General features: G+C 43.9%; 1 protein-coding gene across 1 annotated transcript; it reads right to left on the reverse strand.

Moving 5' to 3' along the window:
* Positions 1-257: 257 nt before the first annotated feature.
* Positions 258-14,738, reverse strand: RPL7 (ribosomal protein L7). The gene is made up of 7 exons (XM_073631803.1): positions 14,612-14,738; positions 12,333-12,435; positions 12,028-12,194; positions 7,767-7,904; positions 7,217-7,326; positions 4,305-4,516; positions 258-312 (listed from the first exon to the last, which is right to left on the reverse strand). The coding sequence occupies exons 1-6, from the start codon at positions 14,623-14,625 to the stop codon at positions 4,308-4,310; spliced, it is 741 nt and encodes a 246-aa protein (XP_073487904.1). The 5' UTR covers positions 14,626-14,738; the 3' UTR covers positions 258-312; positions 4,305-4,307.
* Between the last annotated feature and the right edge of the window lie 1,815 nt (positions 14,739-16,553).

A 16,553-nucleotide genomic window follows, 5' to 3' on the forward strand; every position in this document is an offset into this window, starting at 1 on the left:
GGACTAACAGCAGCAAACATTTTACCCAATAAAGTGTGCAAAATCTGGTGCCATTCTGCATAGAAACAAATTAGCATCCTGGGGTTTTTTTTGGCAAAGCTTAATTGAACAGGCTCAAGTTAGAAGCAGATTGGTTACCATGCACAGCTGCATCAGATTTTGCAGACTCCAGTTTTGGTAAATCAAGCTCAGAGTCTACAAAATTATTACACAATATCTGAACTCGCATATGTTGCACAAAATAAAACAACTCTGAAGACTTTGTATGTAGATTTTATTAACAGACTGGGCAGGAAAACATCCATGGAAAACCTGCAAATACAGAAATTAATCAGTTAAAAATATGTCACAAACTTGATTTTTATGTAACATGACAATGTAGAATGCACCCCCCAACACCCTATATCACTATGGTGAGAACATATTTTTTGCCACATTTGTGTGTTTGGCATGTTCTGGTAAAAGCACTGGAATCAGAAAATAACCTGCAGAGAATCTGACATTTTTCTTGTTGCACACTGTAATGTTACAGATGTAGCTGTCTGGCTACAAAAGCATGCCAAGCCAACAATTTGGATAACCCATATACAGTTTAGCTTGATAGTAATACTATTTATTGATCGTACATTTCTAGGTATCTGTCAGAATGGATGGATAAAGCCAATATCTGTGCACATATACTAGAATTAGAACACTGAAAACACGTACACATTAGAAATACACAAGTCCCAGCTAACCTATGCAAAGCACAGAAGTATTAAATATGTAGCAACATGTGGAGGATAACCGACTGCATATGTGATTAGCATATACCTTTACTTCTTAATAGTGAAATAAATGATAACTGCATCACACAATGCACTGTCCCATTATCTAGGGAATTCATCAGCTTGCCTAGGCATTTCTGCATTCAGCTCTGTTGATTAGAACAAAGGGAAACTGCCATGTCAGGAGGATTAAATGTGGGCATAGATAGATTTAAAAAATTGACTGGTTCAGCAGGGACCAGACAAATTTCCATCAGTGTGTAGCCACCCCCTTTCAACGGAAGTCAACTTTAGATCAATGCCCGTTAAATAAATGGAAAAACATGTCAATCGGCTGCCACTACTGATCAGAGTATCCTAACAGCGCCTGAGTCCCGCTGTCAGAATACATTGTCCAGGCGGGGGGGAGAATTCTTTCCATCCACCTTATGGATGTGTGGATGGAGGAATGCTTTGTGTTTTTGGTCAGCCCACTTCCCGCAAAAAACAAAACAAAAAACCCACAAAATTATCCAATGCTGGCCAGAAATAGATAAATCACTCAGCCGGTCCAGGCTCTGGAAAGATCCCAGCTTTACAGTAGGCCAGCGAGCCCCTGCTGGAAGACTAAGCCAGCAGCTCCCGCCCCCTGCACAACCTAATGCTCCAGGTAGCGCTAGTGGGGCAGAGCAGAAAGCTGGTGACTAAATCACCAGCTCACTTCAAATTGAAGACTGGAGAACTGGGCAGTGTGCGAATTTAATCGCTCAGTTCTCAAGCTTGAAGTTGCTGGGGGCCAGATGCTGCATATCAACCTACAATTTGTTTTTTTTAATTCCTGCACCTTCTCTTTTGAGCTTGCAAAACAAAGGAAGTGCTGCAGACAGTGATGTAGTAATCTTTACTTTATGTACCTGCAAGCTGTGATGAAAGAAAATATTCTTCTACTATTTGTTAACAGAAAATAGTCTTGTATAAGGCCGGCCATACACTGTTCGAATCTGATGAACCTGCCAAGATTCGAACTGTGTATGGGCAGGCTGAATGTACCAAATTGAAGATCAACTTGGGTACAACTAGAGGTCGACCGATATATCGGCCGGTGTCTTATCGAATTCAGTCCCCTATCATATAGTGTCCTCCCTGTACTGCGCAGGCGCAGTACGGAGGACAAAAGAGACGCCGAAAGTCTCCGAAGTTCAACAGCTGATCGTCAGCTGTACACGGCGCCTGCGCATTTATTCTTACCCTATGTCCAGGATCATTCCCTACTATCCAAGTGGACATAGAGTTAGAATAAATATTTGCCGAGCGCAGCGAGGCCGTGCCCGAAGCGTGGCGAGCGAAGCGAGCCCGCGAGGGGCTCTCTTACACTGCCATCGCTAACAGGTGCCCGAGCGCCGTGTACAGCTGATGGTCAGCTGATCAACTTCGGGCATTTTCGGCATCTCCTGCTCCTCCGTACTGCGCAGGCGCTGCGCCTGCGCAGTACGAGGCGGACACTATCTGATAGGAGGACACTATATGGCAGAACACCGGCCGATATATCGGCCGATATTTGGCGTTTTTTACTTAATCGGCATCGGCCGATTGTGCTGATAAAAAAGGCCGATTATAACTTCAGCCGTGACTTGCAAATGACTTCTGTAATATAAGTCAATGCAAGTTGCCTGAAAGTTATCTTCTCTCCTTCTCTGGGCAGCCTGCCAAGTCTGATAAGAAGATACATTTGTATCTCTTCAAGTTCTTTTTTATCAATAGACTGAACTCCGTGGAGAAGTTTTCAGTTTAACCATTTAAAGACTAAATCTTTTCTGACACTTGTTGCTTACAAGTAAAAATCCTGTATTTTCTGCTAGAAAATCACTTAGAACCCCCAAACATTATATATATTTTTTTTAGCAGAGACCCTAGGGAATAAAATAGCGGTTGTTGCAATATTTTATGTCACACGGTATTTGCGCAGCGGTCTTTCAAACGCAATTTAAAAAAAAAATACACTAATAAATTAAAAAAAAAAACTAAACAGTAAAGTTAGCCCATTTTTTTTTGTCCAAAAGTTTTGATTACCTGTTTTTGTGTATTAATTTTTAAGATATAGTTTTTTTTTTATATTTTTTTTAATCTAAATTCTACATACAAGTGAACTGATTGGAGGTTTGTTTTGTTTAATAAATGTTTAAATGTAAAAAAAATTTCTGTATCACTTTAGGTTGCTTTCACACTGGAGCGGGCATGCGTTGACGGTAAAACGCTGCTAGTTTTAGCGGCGCTTTACCGTCATTTTAGCGGCGCTATTCGGCTGCTAGCGGGGAGCTTATCACCCAGCAGCAGCCGAGGAAGAGGTTAAATGCGCGCCTGAAGCGCCGCTGCCGAAACGCTTTGCAGGCGCTTTGGCAGCGGTGTGCATTCATTTCAATGGGCAGGAGTGGTGGTATACACCGCTCCAAAGATGCTGCTTGCAGGACTTTTTTTTAACATCCTGCCAGCGCATCGCCTCAGTGTGAAAGCACTCGGGATATCACACTGAGACTGCAGGGGAGCCGTTTTACAGGCACTTTACAGGCGCTATTTTTAGCCCAAAAGCGCCTGAAAAAAGCCCCAGTGTGAAAGGGGTCTAAATGTTAGATTTTATGAGATGAAGGGGAAAAAAAAAAAAAAATCGGCCTAATATATCGGCCCAAAAAAAAAATCGGCATCACATATCGGCCATCGGCCACTGCGATTTCTAAATATCGGCATCGGCATCGGCCAGAGAAAAACCCATATCGGTCGACCTCTAGGTACAACCAGCCCGCCACATTTACTTGTGATTATCGCTAGCAATAATCACGTCTTCTCCTGGCTTCCCCCGCCCCAGCAGACAATTGCTCAGCAGGAAGGATTCAGCGTGTTGATGATTGGGGAATCGTGCAAATTTCTTTTCCTGCAACCCATAGTTGCAGGAAAGAAATTTGCACCGCCTATGGCCTGCCCAAGTCTGCTGTACTTCCTTTGTTTGCAAGCATAAACTGACAGTGTGGGAAATTCTCTCCAATGGCATCTCAAAATACCTGACAATCACTCAGTTACCAAAATTTTTAAAAAAGTCGATTACACAGAGCACAAGACATGGAGGACAGCCAAACTTGGGCTTCATTTACACCAGTTGCAGATTGGTTGAGCCATGGTTTTACTGTGGCTTGTGTGCATCTATCACTGAGGCAGAAAAATCTATCCCAATAGAGACCGCAAAATTCAGCATAGGTTCTAACACTTCAACATTACTCAAAGAATAATGACTGACATTTGTTTTAAACAGCAACTAAAACAGAAAGCAGGCAAAAATAAAAAAGGGTTTTTGCTTTGGGAAAGTGCATTCAGGTAAACCGTGCTTACACTTCATGTCACTCCATACAGGGAGGTGTAAACTCCTCCTCAAGCAGAGTCGAATTTGGAACCAAGAAACACGTGTCCTTTTCTCTGTAAGATGTCTGCTTCTTACCACACTTGACTGACTGCCAGACTCGAGGTTTGTCTACCTTACAAAAACCAGTGAATTTTTGCAGAAGACATTACCTTTTAGTTCATCTTCCTTATCAGCCTGTTGATCTGGTCTTCCCTGTTGCCTGCGTCTCCACCTTCTACAAAGTGTGTGGTTTTCTTTTTCATTCCACCTCTGGGAGAGGACAATTTGAAGGGCCAGAGGAAATTGTTTGCTGCCTTGAAGTTTTTGCCAACAGTGTAGATCTCATGGATCAGATCTTCAACACAAATGATGTTACGTTTCCCTGTTGGAATAAAATATATGGTTAGTCTTCTTCCTTTTGGAACCCTTGAAGTGCATCTAAGAACCCCAAATTACACAGGTGGGGGTATTCTAGTTCAGAATATAGCTAATATAAAAAGGTGATCACATTAAGATTTCACTTGGGTCCCTTTAACACTGGGGCGGTGCGGGCGTCGGCGGTAAAACGGCGGCGGTATTCGGCCGCCAGCGGTGCGGTTTTAACCCCCGCTGGCGCCCGAAAAAGGGTTAAAACCGTTGCCCGCGGTATAGCCGCGCTGCCCCACTGATTTCAAATGGGCAGGAGCGGTGAATACACCGCTCCAAAGATGCTGTTTGCAGGAGTTTTTTTTTCTCTCCTGCCAGCGCACCGCTCCAGTGTGAAAGTCCCTGGGCTTTCATACTGGAGAAACAGTAGCTGCAGTTTTAGGCCAGTTTGCAGGCGCTATTTTTAGCGCAATAACGCCTGCAAACCGCCCCAGTGTGAAAGAGGCCTAAAACACACAAGATTTTTACTGCAATCAACTGGTATTTTTCTATACTTTTGAGAAAATGTATTGGGGACTTCTGGCTTAAAGCCCAATTCTGGCCAATTTTTTTTTCCATGCAGTGGAGCTGCCTGCTCTGCACGGGTCAACTTTTATCTGGAGGAGAAAAAAAAAAAACAATTCTAGGCTCCTCCCCATTTAAGACCTCTCCGTGGCAACCTTGCGCTCTTGAGTTGTGGCCGGTTCCCAACGTCATGGAATCCACAGCAGGCTCCATAGATTAGAACAGCCCACCATTGGACCATGGAGGAGCACCATTTTCAAAAGATCGGGGGTATAATCTTTCTCCTCACCCGTACACAAAACAAGCAGTTGGTCTGTTTATTGCAGGCACAACCACACTGCATGGGAAAACTTTTTTTTGCCCATAGTTTGGCTTTAATGCCTTATCTGTACCATGTCAGACACAAAAAGCATTACAAAATGCATAGAATGCATCAAGATGAGAAAACCTTCCAACTTTACAATCACTACATGCGATGCTGCAGGAACTTTAAATGAAAACAATTCAAAATGGCTTGGAGGCTTTATATTTTTCTTCAGCATTAGTGAACATAAAAAAAAAAAAAAAAAAAAAAAAAAAAGGGAAGAGGAAGATAATTATATTGTCAAGCACAAAAAAAAAACAAAAACCCTGTTGCAGGTATACATTGCATTACATCCTAGGACATTCTGACAAAGGTTCTTCCACCACCCATACACATGCCTATTAGCCCCATCAATACGATGGGCCACCCCACTGGCAAAAAAGAATAAGATAGGTATGCTAGCTCCATCGCTATGAGGGGAGCATAAATGTTCTGAGAAAAGAAAAAAAAAAAAAAAAAAAAAAGACACAAACCACACACACTGCACGTTATAGCTGCAATAATGCTGTATATACTGTATGTCAAAGGCATGAGAACACCTTGAACTTGCCTACAGAAGCCCCTGAGGAATGATTTTCAAAGACTACTACATCTGAAGTACTGTATTTATTGGCGTATAACACTCACTTTTTCACCCTAAAAATTGGGTGCAAATAGCACGTGCGTGTTATACGCCAATACTTCAATTTTAGATGCCTCGGAGGGGACAGGGACGGGGGCGGGACGAGCGCTGTCAGATTACATACAGTGAGAATCTCCTGTTTACTTGGCGGCCTCTGTAAAAGGAAGTCCCGTTTCCTGGGCCACCCCCCTCCCTGTCCCCTCTAGGCTGCAGATGGGCATCGATCAGGCTGCACTGATGGCAATGGTGAGGCTGCTGCATTGATGTGGACTGATGAGGTTGCATTAATGGCACTTGTGAGGCTGCAGATGGGCATGGATGAGGCTGCACTGGTGGCAATGGTGAGGCTGCAAATGGGCATTGGACAGGCTGTATTGATGGCAATGGTGAGACTGCAGATGGGCACTGACCCTTATTTTGCTTCAAAGTTCCTTTTTTAAAATTTTATTTTTTTTCCTGAAACTTCCATCTTAAAATTAATGTGTGTGTTATACACCTGTGCATGTTATACGCCGATAAATACGGTAGTCAAAACTTTTTTTTTTTTTTTTTAGTTTAAAAAAGAATCATCTGCCATACACTGCACCTTCCTCCCACACTAAAACAACATTAGACCTGCATTTAAAGGAGTTGTAAATGCAAAAGTTTTTTTCTATCTTAATGCATTAAGATAAAAAACAAAAAAAAAACCAAACTGTAGCTAGCAGCATCCCCAGCTTCCCCCCCCCCCTTACTCTCTTTCTCTGTCCAGCGATCGATTCCCTCAGCCATCCGGGATTCTTCTCCTGATTGGCTGGGGCACAGCCGAAGCGCTATTGGCTCGAGGCTATGAAAGTCGGTTAGCCAATCAATCAGGGGAGAGGGGGCGGGGGCTAAACGGCAGCTGCGTGTCTGAATGGACACAGGGCTGCAGCTTGGCTCGGGTGCCCCCATAGCAAGCTGCTGGTCTATGGGGCACTTGTCAAGAGGGAGGGACCAGGAACAGCCAAAAGGGACCCGAGAAGAGGATCTGGGCTGCCCTGTGCAAAACCAACTGCACAAAAGAGGCAACATTTTTTTTTTTTTTTTTTTAAAGCGAAACTTTACAATCACTTTAATTCTTCAAAGTTGATGCTTTGGGAAATTGGCTTTTATATAGGATAGTCGCATTGTGTATTGTGGCATACCTAGGTATTTCTCAATCCGAGAGTTGTCAGTGAGAGGGATACGCTGCTTCTTGATCTTCAGGTATCCTCTCTTGTAGATGAGCTGCTTCACAGACTTCAGATTAGGATACCTAAGAAAGATAAAACTTCAGTTTACCACCATTCAAACTGCTGGAATACCCAAAACCATCCTACAACAGCAGCACAAATGGCTAGAGACATGAAGCCATTGGCATATGTAAAACATACCATTCCACACAAAGAATAGGCTAGTTGGTAGTAACTGTACTAACCCATTTACTAGTTTACTATAATGTAAAAATACATTTTAGCTGGGAAAAAAAAAAAAAAAAAAAACCCACACGTATAAACTGCATGTGCACCCACCCTAAACGGGTTATTGCCTGCTGCCTGTTCCCCAACTACTAGGATTCAGGCACAGAGAAGCCCATGAAAGCTCCTGCAGAAGTGTGCATGAACATTTTACCAACTTTTTCCTTTCTTCTGAACACTGGAAAAAGACGACTACTTTTATACTTTAGAGGTTGCTGCCACAAGACAGGGAACTCACCCCCAAGCGATGTAGGGCTCCACCAATCTCAACATGTTGATAGAAGCCTTGTTGAGCTTGACAAAGGTGCCGTTGAAGATCTGGCGAAGACGGAGGAGCTGCAACACTTTGCGAACCTTTGGACTTACTCCATTGATACTATAAAAATGGGGGGGGGGGGGGGGGGAATCACACATAAGCAAAACTTTGACACATCAACTCAAACATTTTTCTTCAACTGGATAAGATCTAAATTAGTGAAAACAAATATAAAAATGGATGACCCAGCAGCTGTTTGGGTACTGGCAGTTTCAGTTTTGTATGCAAGACGAGACTGAAAGGAATTACACTCACTTTAGCTACTACTTTTAGGAATACACAAATTAATTTCATATTGCTTTGGGTAAAACCAGTATGGTTGCGGGATAGAGACTGCCATGTTCTGCAATTACAGCCTTTGAATTTTGCAAGTGCTTTTAAGGTTGTCAACTCTTTTCATTGATTAGTTGGTGCATTAAAGTGGAAAGTCTCTCTCCCAATCATCATTGATTATTTTTAATCCTTACGATGTTAGTATTAGTGACTAGATATACTTTTTTCTATCATATTTACTGGCTTTAAACTTTTTTTTTTTTACATTTCTTCAGTTACTTCCTAGTTTCCAGGCCTAGGCAAATGATGTCATCCCAGGAATCTTCAGGAGAAGAGGAGGGGTTTTCTCAGCATAGCACACACTCCTGCATGCTTGAGCCAAGGCCAGATGGAATCCAGGAAGTAAACTGTACATTAATAATTTTCCCTTACTCAAGATGGCCATGGCCAGAAATGCTAGGGGGTAGTTTTTCAAAGCGATTTAACAAAACAAAGCATAGAAACATGGACGGAATAGGGGAGTTTGCTTTGAATAATAAAAATGAATCAAATCGTGTTTTTGGTTTGTGGTGCTCAGATGCAGTGAAGATCCCCTTTAAAAAAAGACAAAAAACCTATGACCAGCCCACCCCGCCATATACTTCCATTACCATGACCTCGATCCAGGGCTGCGCCCAAGAACAGTATCACCTCTCTCCCCCCTCCTCACGGGACTCTAATGCAGCAACAGGTACCATTGGCTCCTGCTGTTGTCAATCACAGCCTGTGAGGAGGGAGCAGGGCCTAGCTGCACCATGTGTGTCAACAGAAGCACACAGTGTGGCTAGGGATCAAACCTGCACAAATACCCCCCATAGTAAGCGGCTTGTTAGAGGGGCACTCTGAAAATAGGAGCCAGAAGCACCGACGGGGGAACCAAGGAGGAGGATCAGGGGGTTGCTCTGTGCAAAACCATTGCACAGAACAGTAAAGCATAACATGTTTAACCACTTCAGCGCCGGAAGGTTTTACCCACTTTCTGACCAGGCCATTTTGTGATACTGCACTGCGCCGCTTTAAGTGACAATTGCGCGGTCGTGCGACGCTGTACCCAAATAAAATTGGTCTTTTTTCCCCCAAAAAATAGAGCTTTCTTTCTATGGTATTTGATCACCTCCGCGGTTTTTATTTTTGCTCTATAAATAAAAAGACTGACAATTTTGAATTTAAAAAAAAATTTTTTTACTTTCTGCTATAAAACATTCCCAATAATGTTTTTTTAAAATTGAATTTCTTAATCAATTTAGGCAAATATGTATTCTGCTACATATTTTTGTTAAAAAAAAAAAAAAAAAAAAATCCAACAAGCATATACTGATTGGCTTGCGCAAAAAGTTAAAGCAGCCAAAAATGATGGGATATATTTAGGGACTTTATTTTTTATTATTAATGGTGGCGATCAGCGATTTTAGCTGGACTATGACAAATTGGACACTAAGTGATGCTTTGGGGGACCAGTGCTAAAACAAATGCACTGATCACTGTATAAATTACACTGGCAGGGAAGGGGTTAACAGCAGGGGCAATCAAGGGGTTAAGTATGTGCCTGTGAGGTGCTTTCTAATGCTGGCCATACACTAAGAAACATCGTCCGAACCCATTTTCGAAAAACATTCGGTTGTGGGAGCAAACGATATTGCCATCATGTAAATAATAATGATGATAAATCGTTCAGTGGACATAAATTAATCAGTTTTTTGGGTTTTTTTACATATACCTAGTGCAAACAGTTTGGATGGGAAACATATCAACTCTTTCAATTTATCGTTCGTTAAAAAATTTCCAAACTTGTCCTTTGTTTTTTCGGCTCAAAAACGTCCCAACGATTATCGTTTTTGTGCCCTATAAACTGGCCGAAAAATGAACGGTCTAAATAACCGGATTTCGGACGATTTTTCGTATAGTGTATGGCCAGCATAACTGTGGGGGGAGTGGATAGACTGGAGGAAAACAGAGATCGTGTTTCAGCTTAGCTGAAACACAGGATCTCTCCTTTGCTCCCTGACAGATCAGCGGTTTCCACAGAACAGTGCGCCCCAAAGACTTGGATGGCCTGGTGTCAAGAAGGGCAGCAAAGAAGCTACTTCTCTCCAGGAAAAACATCAGGAACAGACTGATATTCTGCAAAAGGTACATGGATCGGACTGGAGTAAAGCCATTTTCTCTGATGAATCCCCTTTCCGATTGTTTGGGGCATCCGGAATAAACCTTGTCCGGAGAAGAAAAGATGACCTCTACCATCAGTCCTGTGTCATGCCAACAGTAAAGCATCTTGAGACCATTCATGTGTGGGGTTGCTTCTCAGCCAAGGGAGTTGGCTCACTTACAATTTTGCCTAAAAACACAGCCATGAATAAAGAATGGTACAAAAACATCCTCTGAGAGCAACTTCTCCCAACCATCGAAGAACAGTTTGGTGATGAACAATGCCTTTTCCAGCACGATGGAGCACCTTGCCATAAAGCAAAAGCGATAAGTGGCTTGGTGAACAAAACATCAAAATTTGGGGGCAGCTTGCTATGGGGGCACCTGAACCGAGTCATAGCTCCCTGTGTCCATTCAGACACGGAGCCCCGACCTGTAGCTGCCCCTCTCCCCTGATTGGCTAACTGATGGATTGACAGCAGCAGGAGCCAATGGCATCACTGCTGTGTCTCAACCAATCAGGAGGTAGAATCTTGGACAGCTGAGACACCTATGGGCAGAGGGGAATTGGGTTGCTGCAGCACACAGAAGGCTTTTTATCTTAAAGAGGTTGTAAAACACCAAGGTTTTTCACCTTAATGCATTCTATCCCCCCCCCCCTACTTACCTGAACCCGATCTTTCCAGCGATGAGAACGAGCCCAGCAGCTCCAGCCGCTGTCTCGGGTCCTCAGAGTGATGATAGCAGCAGCCATTGGCTCCCACTGCTGTCAATCAAATCTAATGACACGGATCTGGGAGCGGGGCAGAGTCCTGCTAGACTCAGGAAGGCGCCCCCTTGGAATGCCGGTCTCTGAGGGGGCACTCTATGCAGAGAGGAGCCAGAAGAGGAGGATCGGGACCATTCTGTGCAAAATCCTTGCAGAGGGGGCAAGTATAACAGGTTTGTTATTAAATAAAAAAAGAACCTTTACAACCCCGTTAATGCATAGAAAGCCTTTGACACTTATGAAATGCTTGTAATTATACTTCAGTATACCAAAGTAACATCTAACAAAGCTCTAAAACCACTGATATATATATATTCCATGAAAAGTTTTTCTTCCACTAGGGTACTGTCCTGTGATTATGGGACTGATAACTAGAGATTTAAATTAAGTTTTGTAAATCTCAGTCTTGCTACATTAACCTGCTACTATCAGAGCATACACCAACACTAGTCTGAGGCACTATTCCAGTAGCTCTGCTTGCCATGCTGTTTTTTTACTCGAAGTTGCCCCCCGCTGCGCCAATTAAAAAGGGCTTCTCGCATGCGCAGTATGGAACTGCCTGTGAAGCTGAAAGGCTTCACTGCCCGTTTCCCTTAGTGGAGATGGCGGCAGCACCCAACAGCCGATCCGGAAATCGACTGGGGTGCCAAACTCACGGGCTCCCTGGACAGGTAAGCTGCTGACTTAATTTTTTTTTTTCCCCCCAGGCTGGAACACCTCTTTAAGAACTGTAAGGCAAGATCTGCAAGGCAAGAAAGTCAGCAAGACAAAAAGACATTTAGCATTTTCAAAAGGACAGTAAAGCAGTGGCAGTCTAGGTTTCTCTCATAACCGGATTAAGTTAAAAGCCTTTCAACAGTTTTCAGAGGGCACCTATAATCACATAACACATTCCAATGTCTATTGTGAAGCCTGAGAACAGGAGAACATTAATTTTCCAGCATTATGTTAGCTTACCCTCTGATTCTAATGACGAATGCCAACTTGGGTTCAGCAGGCACATAATAGTTTCCAGCTTTGCGAGCCATCCTAGCCAGACGCACTTCACGCCTGTACAGCTGTCTGTATTCTTTGTAGTAGGATTCGGCTCTCTTGTAAATGATCTTCCTTTTTTCTTTGCGGGCCTGAATGAGAAAATAAAAACTTTACCGATTTCCATATTAGTAATCTCCCCCTTGTATTAGGAAGATAAATTTGTGAGAAAACCTACACAAAACAAGATGAGGACCTGATAAAGACATACAAGTATTAAAAACCCTCACCTTCTTTTCAGCTAGGATTTTCTTGATCCTTTTGGCCTTGGCTTCCGCAAAGGCTTTTCGCCTTTTTAAAAGGCTTTCTGGAACGGATGGCAACTTTTTCTCCCTGCAATCAAGAGTGTTTTTTAAACATATAGCCAAAATTTACACATATGAAAAGAATTTCACACCAATTAGAACCATTTATACTACAAAAAATGAGTAAGACTGTCAAAATTCAGAGTGTAAAGGAAAAGTGCATTTCTTACATGTTTGCATTGACATCTGCAGAGCAACGCTACCATGATCGATGTGTTGTGGGTGCAATGCACAGGCCCCTGCCATGTCCCGCATTCCTACTGTTATGGTGACAGAGGCAATAAACCATGGACTACAAGTGTAATGATACCCCACTAAGATCTAGGTGTCCTTCCCGCACAATGGCAGACAGAACTTTTTAGTCTTCACATTCAAAGATCCTATGAATTGATGATGTACCCATGTGAGGGCATCAATTAAAATGATAGGAGGCTGCAGGGAGAAGCCCCCACGATTCAGGTTGGGGAATGTGACCATGTTTCATGCTACAGCCTCTATATGGATGAAACATGATCACAAAGGTGGACAATGCCTTTCGTGATCACCTACTGAGCCCCCACCCCCACCGTAAATCGCATGCTACCTACTGACACTTCACCCATCGTAAGTGGCATGTTACCTGCTGAGCCCCCAACCATTAAAAAGACATGCTACCCACTGACACCTCCCCACATAGGTGGTATGCTGCCCGCTGAGCCCCCCGACTAAGTGGCATGCTACCCACTGACACCTACCCCCCCCCCCCCCCCAGGTGGCATTCTACCTGCTGAGCCCCAAACTGTAAATTACATGCCATCCTCTGACATTCCCTTCTCCTAAGTGGCATTCTACCCACTGAGATGACCCCCCCCCCGTAATGGCACAATACCCACTGAACCCCTTCCCCAATGTAAACATTTTACCTACTGAGCCCCCCAGTGTGAATTTTATTCTACCCACTGATCCTGATTCATTGATTTTGGCCCACGTCCAAGACCTGAACATCCAATGCAATATTCCCAACGCACAAGTTGCTGCAAAAAAATGGCTGTAATTTCAATTGAGTGCTGAGGCAACCGAACAGTAAGGATGAGCTCCGGCGTGTTCGCATGCTGCATGTGCCGAGTCCGCCAGGAAGTCAACACTGCGCTAATCACAGGTAGTGAGAAGTTTTCCCGATGTGCGGCTGAGATCGGGAAATGTCTCACTACCTGTGATTAGCGCAGTGTTGACTTCCTGGCGGACTCGGCACATGCAGCATGCGAACACGCCGGAGCTCATCCTTACCGAACAGTAAGAGAGAAAATGTCACCAGCACACCAGAATCTCCAAAAATGGGTCCAAAACTTTAATCAATGATCAAAGTTTCAGAGCCACGCGGGACCCCTTAATCAGATGTACCTGGTCACATGTCCGATGAAGGGGTCCTGTGTGGCTTTTTTCGTAACTATGTGATCGTTGACTAAAGTTTTGGACCCATTTTTTGGAGATCCTGGTGACATTTTCTCTCCAAGACCTGAACATGACATGAGGTGTTCCTCTGCGGTGTGTGGCTTACAGGGTCTCCAGGAACCCTCACCCTCCTGCCCCCCATGTATAGTACATGTCTATGGAGTACGGCCCGGTGTATGGAGTACATGCATGTCTCAGTACATGTACGGCCCGGTGTATGGAGTACATGTATGTCTCAGTACATGTACGGCCCGGTGTATGGAGTACATGTATGTCTCAGTACATGTACGGCCCGGTGTATGGAGTACATGTATGTCTCAGTACATGTACGGCTCGTTGTATGGAGTACATGTATGTCTCAGTACATGTACGGCCCGGTGTATGGAGTACATGTATGTCTCAGTACATGTACAGCCCGGTGTATGGAGTACATGTATGTCTCAGTACATGTACGGCTCGTTGTATGTGGGGTGCAGGAAGCTGGGCCTGTATTATAGAAGGTGATAATACACGGAGGGGGGGTTCTATAGGGAACACACATTGCTCCGTCCTCCCAGTGATATGAATAGAGGAGCCCCGATCACAGACTGACAGGCCGCAACCACCTCAGCCATCCCCGGCCCCCCATACACCGCCCTCCCTCCTCCGGCACTAATACAGCGCACAGTCTATCCGGCACCGTCTCACAGCATTGCTGATGAGATAAGAAGACGGGAAGAAGCGATCTGACAGACGGATGGGAGAGGATTATACAGAGGCCATGGACTACTCACTCTGTCCCCGCCATGTTCACCACCGGAAAAGAGGGCAACACGCATGCGCGGAGCTCAGTTAAACACACGGCGATGTGACATCATCGGGCCGCGCTGGAAAGGTGGAATCCCCCAGTAGCTTCCGCTTCCGGTGTTTTTTAGCTGATTTGTGTCTGTGTGTACAGATTGCTCGGTTTGTCTGAGGAAGGCCGGTATAAGTATGGAGGATGTGCCGGCTCTATGCTGGGGGTTCTCTGCATGGAGATGGCGGCTCCCTATACCTGTGAGAGGCTCAGACATCGGAGTGTCCCTGTTCTCACTCAGCACCTTGTATTGGGAAGTCCACAGACAATCACATATACTTCTCAAGTGTGCCACAGATCCACCAAGTTCTTACTTGCAACATTTTCTATACTATCGCAATGGTTTCTACGAATTTGTCAACAAATACCACAGTATTAGATCCCAAAGCAAACATTTATTGTATTGCAACTTGTTGATTCTTAGATGCGATGGCTGCATTCGCTTTCTTTTTTAGTCTTTCTTCTAGTTTCATCTGGTGATCTGTCCAGCAAGTCTGTTGATTTTCACAGCACAAACCCTCCAGCAGAATGTATCAGTTTACATAGATAAGACAAACCACTTAAAAAGGAAGTAAAGTCTTCCTGTTTAATTATACCTACAGGTAAACTTATAGTAAGGCTTACCTGTAGGTACTGTAAATATCTCCTAAACTTGCATCGTTCAGGAGATATTTACTATATACGCTGCCGCCGACATTGGCGCATGCGCACCAAAGGAACTGCCTGCTCATGCCGTTTCCTTAGGGCCCGTGCTGTGACCAGCGGCACCCGGGCGTGACGTCATCGCAGCTCCAGCCAATCACGGTGCCGGAGCCCACGAATCCAGAAGTAACTCTGGGAAAGATGTCAGCAGTGTGCTGGGCCACTACAGGGCTTCATTCTAAGGTATTTCATAATGAGCTAGTATGCAATGCATACTAGCTCATTATGCCTTTGTCTTACAGTTTTTTGTTTTTTTTGGAGGTTTACAACCTCCATAATGACCAGCTTTTATTCATGTAAAACCTTTATCCCAAAAGTAAAAAACTGTTTACTGTAACTGATTATAAAGCGTGAGCTGGAGTTTGGCTTCAATTTGTTAGTGTCATTAAATTTGCTAATACATGTAACATTCCCCCCACAGACTGACAATGCTGCTGTCTGCTTTGCCTCCTCTGCTCCTTCATCCAGAGTGGAAGGAACCTAATACAGGAGGTGTGCTACTGGCCAGATCACCCAGTGAAAACAGAAGGGAAAAATCCTAAAAAAAAGGACAACTAATGCAGCAGCCACCACATCTAATGATTGGTAAGCTGCAATATATTACATTTCTGGTTTTGGGTTCAAGATCACTTTAACCACTTGCCTAATGGCCACACAAATAGAGCTTTCATTTTGAGGTATTTAATCACCACTGGGGTTTTTAGGTTTTTTTTTGCTAAATAAACGAAAAAAGTCTGAAAAGTTTGAAAAAATATGTTTTTCATAGTTTGTTATCAAATTTTGCAAACAGATAATTTTTTTCCTTCACTGATGAGTCTTCACTGATGGGCACTGGTAGGCAACACTGATGAGGCACTAATTGGCAGCAGTGGAGGGCACTAATAAGGCGGCACTGGTAGGTGACACGTGGGCACTGTTGGGACTGCACTGATAATCATTGTAGATGTCCCTTTCACACAAGTTACCGGCTCTCCTCCCCTCATGCTGTTAGCTGGCTTGTGGGAAGTGCGATCGTGGTAGGACGTCATATGACGCCCTCCCAAAATTGTGCGATCATGCTGTAGCCGTCATTCTGCTATAACGCCATCGGGAAGTGGTTAAGGAACAATTAAAGGCATTTTTCCCATCTTGGATAGAGTAAGGGAGGGTTATAAACCCTGCCAGTCATTTTTCTGCCA

This window comes from Aquarana catesbeiana, linkage group LG05 (genome assembly GCF_042186555.1).
Source record: "Aquarana catesbeiana isolate 2022-GZ linkage group LG05, ASM4218655v1, whole genome shotgun sequence".
Lineage (NCBI taxonomy): Eukaryota > Metazoa > Chordata > Amphibia > Anura > Ranidae > Aquarana > Aquarana catesbeiana.

Coding starts and splice junctions, on each gene's coding strand:
- RPL7 (XM_073631803.1), bottom strand. Junction 12,195..12,332: donor AAATCCTAGCTGAAAAGAAG/GTGAGGGTTTTT, acceptor TTTCTCATTCAG/GCCCGCAAAGAAAAAAGGAA. Junction 7,327..7,766: donor GAGCCCTACATCGCTTGGGG/GTGAGTTCCCTG, acceptor TATCTTTCTTAG/GTATCCTAATCTGAAGTCTG.